The sequence below is a fragment of the Monopterus albus genome, unplaced genomic scaffold, assembly GCF_001952655.1.
Source record: "Monopterus albus unplaced genomic scaffold, M_albus_1.0 scaffold47.1, whole genome shotgun sequence".
Lineage (NCBI taxonomy): Eukaryota > Metazoa > Chordata > Actinopteri > Synbranchiformes > Synbranchidae > Monopterus > Monopterus albus.
The window spans coordinates 826,695-839,252 of record NW_018127927.1 but is presented as its reverse complement, the minus strand read 5'-3'; the positions used below and the strand labels follow the sequence as shown (position 1 = coordinate 839,252).

The following is a 12,558-nucleotide window of genomic DNA, read 5'->3' as shown; positions in this document are numbered from 1 at the left end:
TGTCTTTACATGCTTGAAAGAATAAATCAAATCAAATCAAAATCATATATTACTTTTTGAGTTGTGCTGAACAAACCAACTAACAAACAAACGCTAGTAAACACATTACCTCCGCCTTGGTGGAGGTTATAAAATATCTTGTTGTAACTAAAGCACTGTACTCTTGCTTATAACAACAGAAAAATGCTTCACATTTGTACCAACTGCCATTAAAATGCTCCAGTGCACAAGGCAAGAGTGTAAAGGCCAGTACTGAGCAGCAACAGGAGCTGTGGAGTATTATGGCTTTTTAAAGCCCAAGCGCTGACAAGACTGCGCTTTGTATATGAGACTACTTCTCTGTTTGAGTGAAAGCAGTGGCCTGATAAGTCACATGTAGCCCTCAACCAAAGACCTGTGTTAAGGAGGCATAATTGTCTTTTTACAGCAGGCTCTAAATCTGTCCTCGCCTTCCCTTTGCTGGCTCACACCTACAAGTGCCAAGCAGACTATGGTTGCCTAGCAGCAGCTGTCCTCAAGTTGTTTCTTTCTTTCTTTTTTTTTTTGACTGATGGACAAAGTCAGATGCTTTTTAGAGGTCTGGTAATAGGCAGAGCTATCACTGATTGTTGAGTATGACTCTAATAATGAAATTTTGTATATTAAGGAATGCATTACAGTTTTAGATAATCTGAGAGAATTATAAAATGCTTTACAAACTCAAAAGTTCAACATTTTTCTTAACTATTTGTGAAAAGGATGTCCTCAGTCTGTACCAACCTGCAGCCATCTGCATGTATCCAGCCAGGGTGCAGATCCTCCTCTCACATCCTCCACTGGGCAGGAAGATGGTGATGATGGCCAACAGGGAGCTGGCAGCCAGCAAAGCACAGCCTCCTGAACACAGCACTGCACTGGTCTGAAGAACACAAACACACACATGGAACAATTTCATTTTAGCTCCATTTATTTATTGAAAGTAAACTGAACACAACCTTGACTAACACTCATCTAGTTGCACATATTGACAGGTGGAAGCAAATAGCCACAGGTGCATGTTTTCCTTGCAGATATCTTACTGAATATAAAGATTCATTACTCATTACTATGGTAAAACAGTGAAAACACCCCCAAAGTATTGTGATCAGATCAGACCTTGTAATCTCACAATCAATACTGCTAACAGGTTAATGGCTCTCTTTCAGCTGGAAAACAGCTCTCCATGGCCAAACAACAGGGACTGTCCCCATTCATTACATCTTCGCTTATTCACACAGACAAGTCACAAGCAAGAGGAGGAAAAGAGATGCAAGACACTAATGCACACTAATGACAGATTCATTCACATTTTTTCTGTTGTGCTACATCTGTGTAAATTGATACATGCTGCTAAATTTGTACAAGCAAGCAGTGTATTTAATTCTCCAACTGTGAAGAAGTTAGGTTCTTTGTACAATGTCTTGTCAGTGTTTTGACTGCATTTTCACATCACTATAATAAACTGCCCTCTTGCTCTACTCTTACTGAGACTCCTGGGAGAGTGTGCAGTTTAGTGGCAGCAAAGTCATGTAACACGTAACAAACTTAAATTTACCCATGCCTACCTACAACAAACTCCCTCACTACTGAAACACATCCAACACATGCAAACTTAACCACTTAATAGAAAGTTGGAAAGAAGGACTGACAAACCGCTGTAACACAATGTTTCTGGCATTAAACAAACAGAATGCCAAACTTTGGTGTATGTATGTAATAATATTGATAACAGTAAGGTCTAGACCTTACTTTGTAAAGTGTCCTGAGATGACTTTTGTTGTGATTTGGCGCTATACAAATAAAATTTGATTTGATTTGATTTGATTTGGTGTGTGTTGATATTATGTAGCAGCCTGGCTTTATTTGCATGTGATAAACTGGTGATATATAGCCCTGCCCTATGACACTGTAATACGACATGGCCCACTTAAATCAGAGGCTGCACACTTACAAACATGTGTCCTGCTGCTTTCTTTTGGTTGCAGTGATTTAATAAAATGACAGAGACACTTTACAAACTGTATAAGTGTGGACAACAGAAACTGTAAAAATTACTCATACTAATTCATAAATCAATACAGACTGATTTACCAACATTCCAGCTTTATTTACATTAAAGTCTTTTCATGGCTAAACAACAGGGACTGTCCCCATTCATTACATCTTCACTTATTCACTCACCCATGCCTATGGAAAGAGGAGTAAAACAGAGGATGTGACACACAATATAGAGACCACTTCTCATCAGAATTAATTTGACAGGTCCGGTCGACCAATCAGAATCGTTGTCCTGTCCTTAGCCCCGCCCCCAACTAATCAGAATTGTTGTTATTCACAGGGTTCTAGAGCGAAAAACGTTTTTCATTCAGCAATTAGTCTGTATTAACGTCCGAGAAAAATGGCAGAGTCTTTCTGTCTTATGCATGCTGCAGACGCTAACTACCACCTGCACATCCTGGGAGCCTCTCTGTTTGTGAAAAAAGTCACAGTATCACCGGCTGTATGCATTGGTCATTCTTCTGCCCTGACTAAAAGCAACGCTCTGTACCCTCTTTCATGCATCAACGTGAAGACTTTTTCCATCCCCGCAAATTTCAGAATATGCACCCAAGAAAATCTCTTTCTGGGTACTTTACACAAGTATGTGGTGCTTGCTCTTGTAAACAATGAAGCTTTTACAGGGCGGAGTAATCTAAACCCCTTCAAGTTTATACACGCTGACCTCGAGTTTCTGGCCTTATGTCAGGACGGACATCAGATTCCAGCAAAACCTTTCCAGCCTCAGTTTGAAAACAACCTCTCCATCAGAGAATATTACAACCTCGTCACGGCCACGGGGCGTCATCTGAAAGACCTATCCCTGTGTTTCAACAGACAGGATTTTCAACAAGGCTACACTTTGTTTGCATTCAACCTAGCCCCCAACGAGGAAGGCAGCATTCTGCCCCCTGTCAAAACAGGCAGGCTACGAATCATAGAAGGCCAAGGATTTCAGATAATGTTGATAAATGTTGATAGTCTAAAGCCAAAACAATAAGACCTTTTACCCACTCACATCTCTTCTTGCAGACAGTCCAGTCATCTCAGTCTGCATCTGCGCACTTCCTGTTGTCTCTGCACTTAGACACCTACTCACACACAGTATTTCTAGTGCACAGGTCAAGCCATTACAAAGGTCAATCTTTTAAACAGTTTTGCAAATACATAACATAGCACTATATTATTTTATCAAGAATTTCTTTCTACATACCCTAAAACTATCTTGCGTTTCCTGCAGAGAGGGCTCGGGGTAATTTATTATCACAACCAGACGTTGCAGCATCCTTTATCTGTAGTATGCGGAGAGCACTGTGTGTATTATCTTTTTCAAAGGGGCCGAGGCCTATCCTATTCACAGGTGCTGAGGCTGTATGGAGACAATACCATCAGAAATGATCTTATGGCCTCTGACTTTGAAAAAGCCTATCAAAACTACATAACCTCTTGGTCTTCTTCCTCTATAGATTGCATGTGAGTGTTCTTTAAGCATTTTTTCACAATGTCATAACCTAAAGCTATAGATTGTTTTTATTAGTAAGATGACTCTTGCTTTGTTTTAATATTATTTTATAGCATAGATTAACTGTAGTTTTTGACCAGCATATGTTTTAATGTTATTTTCAAAAATGTGTGATATTTTAAAATGAAACTATCTGTAAGAATACTCTGAGAAAAAAATCATGGTTCAATAAAACTCCTTTATTCATTTAATAATGCTCCAGACTCTGACATTTTCTGTAGAATGTACTTGGCTTTCTTTTGAAAACGGGGGTTAATATTTGTCAGCACATCTTGAGTTATTTTATCATAGGAGGGTCTCTCATTGCCCTCTGTGGCTGCTGTTGGTGGTGCTGCAGCTGCTGGTGGTGCTATGGCTGCTGGCTCAGGCTCTTTAGGTAGAGCCAGGGTAATTTCGTGAGTCTTCGCCCTCTTCTGTTTTTCCAAGTTAAGGTAACGATGTAAAAGCAGGGTGTATCTTTTAATTTCAACATCAGGCGTAAGATTCTTTTGTTCTCATTTGCTCATCCAAATCACTCTCCGCCCTCTCTCTGATGTCCTTACCGTGATCTTCGAGGCGATTCAACTGCTCTTGAGAGACGAGATACATTTTTTTGGAGGCCACGCCATTTCTTTTTTAGCCTCTGTTCATCAAACCACCCATGACTTGGCCTATGATGGGCAGCGCAGCAGTGAGCAGAAACCCCTCTTTCTGAATAAGTCTCCTCTTTTTCACTAAAGCCGTTTTTTTTATCTGCCAGGGTTCTCAGACTTTTCCTCTGCCTCTTTAACTTGTTGTACTGATCGGCTGAAAGAGTAATATGACCTCTAAGAAGATTAAATGCCAATTCACAAATGGTTTTAACCAGGTCGTGTGAACAGGCCTCGAGAATGGCCTTACATCTATGCGGGGTGCTGGAAACTAACGCCTTCAATAGAGGCAGGTTTTGCTTTATGCGTTCAGACATGTTTATTAGCGGTTCTTCCAGGGATATACACACAGGTGCGCTCTTTGGGTAACACACAAGTTCTTAGTCTCAAATGCTCTGCGCAGGAGGGGGTTAAGTCAACCAGTAAATAACCGTGGGGGTCCTTTGTGGCATCTTCATAACTCTTCTTAAAATAAGCTTTCTGCCTGAGGAAAATATGATGGGCTAGTACAGAGGTCTGAAGTTTATCGCGTGGATTTTTAAATGAAATGATGTGTGTGCTGTTTAGACTCATTCTGAAAAATATTCTGCATTAAGAACATGATGGACATCTGGCGGTAGTGGCAGTATTGAGTAAAGATTTTAACTACCTCTGGATGTTCCAAGGCTTCAAAAATAACGTCGTCCAAAATAACGAGATGTTTCAGACCTGGAGGAAACAGAGCTTCATCCTGGAATGAAGAGGGCAAACCTTCCACAAATTTCATTCCTTTATTCATCTATTGCTAATCAGCATACATAAGTTGAAACGAAGTGTAGATCCATACAATATTATCAGGTACAACATCCATCACATATTTACAATCTTCCAAAAATCTTTTTACAAAAAAAGTTTTCCCAACACTGTTGGGTCCCACGACCATGCAAGAAAAGGGGGCTTTTAGGCCCGGGCTAAAATTCATCTCCTCCTCAGAGACATGTAATGATTTCTTTTTTGCTTTAGTAACCAAAAGGTAAACTGATTTCCACCTTGCCACCTCTGGTTTGACATCCGTAACTTTTAGGACCTGCTGAAACAAATTCCTGGATGGAATCTGAATTTAGCTCGTCCATGAGATCACTCAGATAATGACCCAGCTCCAACTCTGTCTCGCCCTGTTTAGTGGTGTAAATTAAACTGTCTGTATCGTAATAGAGAACCCTCTTTTCAAGCCTCTCCATATGACTGTACAGTTTCAATCTGGTGTGACACGTAAAAGCTGCGATAAATACATTATCAGCGGGGTTGGGCTGCCCCTGCTGCTGCTGTGCTGAATGAGGGCCACGTTGTCATTGAGAAAGTTAAAATATTTAGCCTCGTGAGTGTAGAAAGAAATTCTTGATAACACAGATTTGTCTTTGAGCATTCTTCATAAAAGAACATGCAGGACAGGTTTTGTCCAACATGAGTTCCTGAAAATAACAGGTTGAAAAATGTTTGGGGCTCGCTCACTATCTTGGTTTGATTCATATTGCACTTTTGCGCAAACTTTCCCCAAAAAGAATTCAAACACAGTTTGGCCACTTGTCTTTTAGCAGGGTTGTGCTTGATATTTGAGGCGTCCAGTAAGATGCCTTGATTCTCATGATAGTCTTTAATGTATTGACTCTGACCCTCCTCATCGGTGACACCACCGGGTATCCACTGGCCTCCTGCTTACCCTTAAGAAATATACTAATGTAACCTCTAAACAGAGAGGAGCTCTGTTCTTTGAAATGCCACACTTCGCTAATTTCAGCAAGTCTGTATCCTTTCTCCAGAGCTTTTACAAACTCCAGGGTGACCCACACACCGGACAGCACCCTCTCTTCGTCTGTGTGGAAGCACGGGCCGGTTTGCAAGTTCACCTCAGCACAAGTTCTGCATGGTGTGAAAATGAGTCTCCCTCTGGTGGATCTGTAGGGTAGCACAGGGAAAAACAGGCCCCTGGGTGGATATACTTTAGCCTTAATGAACCCGAAATAAGATTCTACAAGCTGAAAATCCCTGAATATAATTTCGGGGTGACCCACAGGGTACGGACACGTGTAATTTACATAAGGATACAGGGATGTAAAGTCTATGTATCTGACCTTCTCATCCTCACCTGCTGTATACCTGAGAGTCACGAGGCAGGTGCACCCTCCGTACAAAGCATCGCATTAATTTAACGGTTCTGGGGCTTTATAGCTTTGTAGGAAAGCTTTCACACCCTCGTGTGATTTTTTTCATTTCAACCCAACGATGCTCTTTCATGATGACGAGGCTCAGACCATGCACACTCTGCATGCAATTTCGCCAATCTGTCTCGAGTATCCTCCTGCATCTCCTCAAAGGTTTTACCCATTAAAGGATGAATTCTGCGGCTGGAAAACATTTCAAACATCCGTGGTAAAAACAACCCAAGAATTCAAAAGCTTTCTTTTCACCATTTAGCTCACAATAACCATCCACATGCCACGGGCCAACGCTCTTCTCCTCATGATTTAGGGTGTGCTGTATGAACACGCCCTCAGTAGCCATAACCTACTCAAGCCATTGGATGCTGGCATCTGAAAACCTCTTAACGCGATATTTGTAATCGTAAGAGCAGGGAACTGCCATCGTCTTTTCCTCGAGAAAGTGTGTTCTAAGCACATACATGCAGGCCGAGGCTATGGTGGATCGTTTAAAAGGATCCAGCTTGGTTTCCCTCAGGAAATTCTCTCTAAACTTCATGCAAGCTTTTATGAGAATCACAGTGTCATTTTTACAATAACATACAGCCTCCTTTGCGAAATTAAACTCTCCGTGACACACGGTGGCGTACCAACTCATAAACTCTGCTCTCTTCTTGACACTCATTTGATTAACCCCGTAAAAGTTTGGCGAGGGATAAGGCCCTACATAATTCAGATGCTCCTCCAAGCTGAACCCGTGAGGAAAGTGGCCTTTCACACTCTCGGTGAACCCCAGCGCCTTAGGCATTGTTGCTAAGGGGAACGGGAGAAAGGATGCTGAATCGATGAACCTGAGTTGATAGTCAGGTTCTGTGAATAATATCAATTCTGACCCCTGCATAATCAAATCGGGCTTTATCCCCAAAGAGAGCACAGCATTCACCAGAATATGACTGTCGAACCCTTTTGAATTGTGAGCTAAAAACACTGCTCTGCAATAACGGGGAGCTCGAAAACACATCAGAAATTTCATGGCGCAGTTGATTCCAAAGTGATCCCACTCCACACCGCTAGCTGTTATTTCGCTCATATAAAATGGTACGTGCATACCATTTTTTATCAGGGTATGTTTCAAAGTCATAGAACATTAATTTTTTGTCTGGAATACAATCTTGTTTTTCAGGGAGGGGGAGGCTTTGGATGTAGCATTTATGCCCCTGGGGTGGTTCATCAGTGATGAGCCCCTGACAGATGTAACAATGCAAGTCGGGGCATTTGTGGGGTTTTGCGTCTCTAGTCAGTGGAGTGTAATACAATCTCGAGCATTTTAGACATTTTTTATGGATTTGGCATAGGCTGGCGTGCGTCTCGGCCTGGGGGTGCCAGGTCATCTCTTTGTGTTTCATCAGATAATAGGGGGAGGAGCACCGGCGGTTACAGCGGTCACACACCACACTCTCTGCGGGGGGTGTCTGCATGCCTGCGCAGTCTGCATCAAAACACACGTTACAGTGACCCGAGAATTTATGCTTGAGATGATTGTCATAATCTCTGTGGCAGTAGTTGCATAGATATTTTGAACCTATGAACACTTTTGGATTTTTTACCCCGTAATAATGGTTGTCAAAGAGGAACAGGTATAATATTTCATCTTTTGAAGCGCTAGAGGTTTGAAATATATTCAGATGCTCTTTATCCGTTCTGTAAAACACCACAATTTTACGTTGGGTGACCTCTTCAAATTTTTGCACGTCTGTAAAACCCACAGTCGTCTGCTTGGTTAGATCGGCCTCTCTTTGCAACTCACAAGCTCTGCTCAACGCCTCTGCGTCTGTGATTGCTGGGAACATGAGATGAGCGAGGCTGATGGCAAAACACAACTGATTATCTTTATTTTCAACAATGTAAAGAAATCTCTGTTTCTTTTTAAAAATCTCACAGGTTAGGGTTTTTTGCAACAGGCGTTTACCGCCGCCGGTGGGGCTTCTCACAACCTGTACAACAAGTTACAAGCTAGCGTCTGTTAACACAGAAAAGTTAGATTGGATCGTTCTGTCTAATAAGTCTTGAAATTGGGTTAAGTCCAACCCTTCAGAGGCTGACGCAATCACGGACGCACTTGATCTAAGCATATCACCCTGCAATTCTAACTGGATAATGTCCCCCTCATGACATTGATTTAAAGCTTGATGAACAAGGTCAGTTACGTTCCCCATAACATTACCATAAGATTGTCAATAATTAACCTCGACCATTTGATCCATATTTAACAAGCGCCTTATTTCAAAGTTGTTGAATCTGGCCCTACTCACAACCGTGGTTTCAGGAAATGTTATATCAGTTGAGGCGCACTCTTGAGCATTTTGAGAGCTTTCTGAGTGAGCAACAGTTTGTTCATTTTGGTTAGAACCCCGGCCTTTTTGCTGCTGAGAGGCTCCTCTTATTTCCTGCAATAGCGTATTTACTTGAGCTTCTAATATGTCTAAGGTGTTACCCCCATCTGGTGGCAGAAGATTGTCAATACACTCTAGGGAAGCTCGTCTTATTTCCTGCAGTAGCGTATTCACATCTGCTTCTAATATGTCTAAGGTATTACCCCCCTCTGATCGCAAAACATTGTCAATACACTCATTCTCTGACACGTGATTCAGATCATCATCCATCTTAATTTTTAATAACACTGTTGTTGCTGTAACAATCGAGAATATCCCCCATCACTTGAAAGGATTCACATAATAACCGGTTAAGATGCGTCAACATGATGTTGGAGTGACACCTAGCGTAGGGATTGAAGCTCCTGTCCTTACGATCATGGTCTCATCTTCCAGAACATCCACAGGTGCACATATGCGGGACCCTCCTCCTCCTACGAGAGCCTGAACGAATAAATATAAATGAGGGTTAAAATAGGCTGCTGCTGATGAAGGTTTTAAAATGCATGTAGAAAAAATAATAATAGGCTAACCTGATGAGGAATTGGAAGATGCTCCCGTTTTGCATGACTTGATCAGACCAAAGCCCCGCTCGAGCGTGCTTCCTCTGGGCGCACCAGGACTTCCTTGGGCTGCACCAGAGCTGGTTCTCCACGGGCTGCTTGAATCACAGGTTTCTGGTCCGGGTTGTCTTGAGGGGGCGCTGTCTGAGTCATCTGATGCTGCACAGCGCTGTCTTGAACTTCCAGGCCCTGTTGTTTCTATTGTTGCTCTTCTTCTTCTTCTTCTTGAGGGACGGCTTGCATCAGTAATACATCATCTGGAACTAAACGTTATTACGCACGGTAAGAACACTTATTATAAAAAATGGCATACTCTCGGACGTTAATACAGACTAATTGCTGAATGAAAAACGTTTTTCGCTCTAGAACCCTGTGAATAACAACAATTCTGATTAGTTGGGGGCGGGGCTAAGGACAGGACAACGATTCTGATTGGTCGACCGGACCTGTCAAATTAATTCTGATGAGAAGTGGTCTCTATATTGTGTGTCACACCTTTACTCCTCTTTCAATAGGCATGGGTGAGTGAATAAGTGAAGATGTAATGAATGGGGACAGTCCCTGTTGTTTAGCCATGAAAAGACTTTAATGTAAATAAAGCTGGAATGTTGGTAAATCAGTCTGTATTGATTTATGAATTAGTATGAGTAATTTTTACAGTTTCTGTTGTCCACACTTATACAGTTTGTAAAGTGTCTCTGTCATTTTATTAAATCACTGCAACCAAAAGAAAGCAGCAGGACACATGTTTGTAAGTGTGCAGCCTCTGATTTAAGTGGGCCATGTCGTATTACAGTGTCATAGGGCAGGGCTAAGGGGCAGGGCGACAATTCTGATTGGTCTACCGGACCTGTCAAATTAATTCTGATAAAAAGTGGTCTCTATATTGTGTGTGATGTGTTGTTACACACACACACACAAATGACAGATCCATTCTAGCCTGCTGGCTGGAGATTGTTTAATCAAATAGTTTATTTGCATTGTTTTGATTCTCAGACTCCTAACATCTAAGATATATTGTCCACCACCAAAATACTATGAGCTCACTTTTTGCTGCCTCACGTGAATGACTCTTCCACCGTGCTATGCACCAAAATACCACATAGACAAGCAGAGCATATTTCAAGGTCAGGAAAATAATAAACATCCAACTGCCTCTTGCAATGTTTCCCACAACCTGTGTGTCTTTGTGGTGTTGTTTGATCTGCACAGCCACTGAAAATGACTTTTCAGCTTCTGTAAAGCTGTCATGCCCTTCTTGACTAATTTAAACTGTGCCCATCTAAGACAAGTACATGTACAACACACTGACAGCCAAAAAAATCTGCATTAATGATTAGCATTGCATGCTGGGGCGATCAGAGAGAAATGTCTAACATGCATGAGGGAATTACAGCCCTAAAACACGTGTCATTATGCATGTCCCTGATGTGAGTGACGTGAATGAGGGAGGATGAAAGCAGAGTGATTTCTTTGCCTGGCAGAAGATTTAATTAGCTTGTTCTGGGTATTGGGCAGAAAAGCAGAGAGGGAAGCAGGGAACTATTGAAGTGCCCTTATGTCAGTGGTGATGATGATGATGATTATTCTTTTGACCTTTATTTTTTCCAGGTTTGCTGAACATTTATGTTCTTCTTCACCATTTCCCCACACTGCATTTACACACATTCACATGTGGGTTACAGATAAGCTGCTTGGGAACTGCTGTAATGCGCCTTACACAAGGGCACCTTGACCATAGCAATTAAGTAAGGGAAGAGCATGAGCAGAATAGTAACAAGTCTTTGGGCAAAGTGATTTTGTTGTAAATCATTTTGGGAAAGGTTACAGATTTCATTTGACTTAATTTATGATTGAAATGTCATCATTATTCAGCACAGTGATAATTTCTGTCTGGTCCCATTTCATTCCTTTGTGATGGCTGCTGGGATAGTAACTAATGCAAGCCTTGCCAGTCACAGGGATGGTCAGACTCAGTATGAGGGACCTGACAGTAAAAAAATACAAAAATACAAAACACACACAAAAATCTTTTATCTCAAACAACTGGAGGTCAATGAAACAAACACACTTTGGTGGTTATTTTGTCAAACAAATTTCATCTGTAAGATCATTAATATTTCTGTACATTACTAGCCATGTCACATAGTGCCATTTGGTTTTCAGTTTTAGACTGTTCTCTAAAACTATGACATGAACTATGATGCCTGGTTGCAACAAACTGTACAAAGGGCAGCCTCCAGTCCAAAGCTAGGTGTAGCTGACTAATGAGTCCCGGCTCTACGGCAGCATTACAGTGGTAAAATGTCACATGAAAATGGCATAAGTTTAGCAATTTAATGCAACACAAAGCAATGTTACATAAACCCCAAATTACAATCATATTAATTTATTACAAAGGAAAAAAATCACAATGATGCTAGGTTGCTAATGTTACCAAAACAAAAACATTAGCTTTAGATGCTATCACAGCCAGAAAGAAGAACACCACATTTGAATCTATTTTCAGTCCTTTGGCTGCTTTTAACACCTTCATCTCAAAAATTTTGCTGTCATTTGTCTGTTGAGTTGTAGGTTCAAACATTGCAACCATTTTTAAGGTTGTTAACCCTATAAAACCATTTATATCATATTTGATACATGAGGTTTCTGAGCAAAAAAATTGCCAAAAATGCCCCATGTATCAAATGTGATACAAAAGAAATAGAAATAATCTAAATAATATGGCACCTCTATTCCTATATGCCTGGACTGTCTGTCTATGCATTTATGGCAAATAAAAATCGTGAATCTTGAATTTCCAATCATGAATTATATTTTGGATTTTGTTAAAATATTTAATAAACATCTCAGTTCCAAAAAATTAGAATGTTCTGGTTATTTTTGAATATGTTGGGCTTTATAGGGTTAACTTCTTCTGTCTGTCAGCCACTGTTTTGAACTTTTAGCAGACAAGAGCTCCTCCATGGCCAGCTGTTTGAAATGACAACTCAGTTTGAAAAATGCTTAGAACTTTCACTAGGTCACAGGCGGAACTAATTGTGTGCATGCTGTAAAGCATCCACACTATGCTCTCCTGTTCTTTATTGTGTGGATGCTGTAAAGGATCCACACTATGCTCTTCTGTTCTTTATTTATTATTATTGTGTGGATGCTGTGAAGCATCCACACTATGTTTTT

General features: G+C 41.1%; 1 protein-coding gene across 3 annotated transcripts in view; it reads right to left on the bottom strand.

Annotated features, from left to right (window-relative positions):
• Positions 1-12,558, bottom strand: part of lhfpl7 (LHFPL tetraspan subfamily member 7) — a 153,365-nt gene that overhangs the window by 112,662 nt on the left and 28,145 nt on the right. For all 3 annotated transcript variants that reach the window (XM_020600549.1, XM_020600550.1, XM_020600548.1), the window contains exon 2: positions 760-898. In XM_020600549.1, the coding sequence (XP_020456205.1) occupies positions 760-898 (139 nt within the window). The remainder of the gene's footprint in view (positions 1-759; positions 899-12,558) is intronic.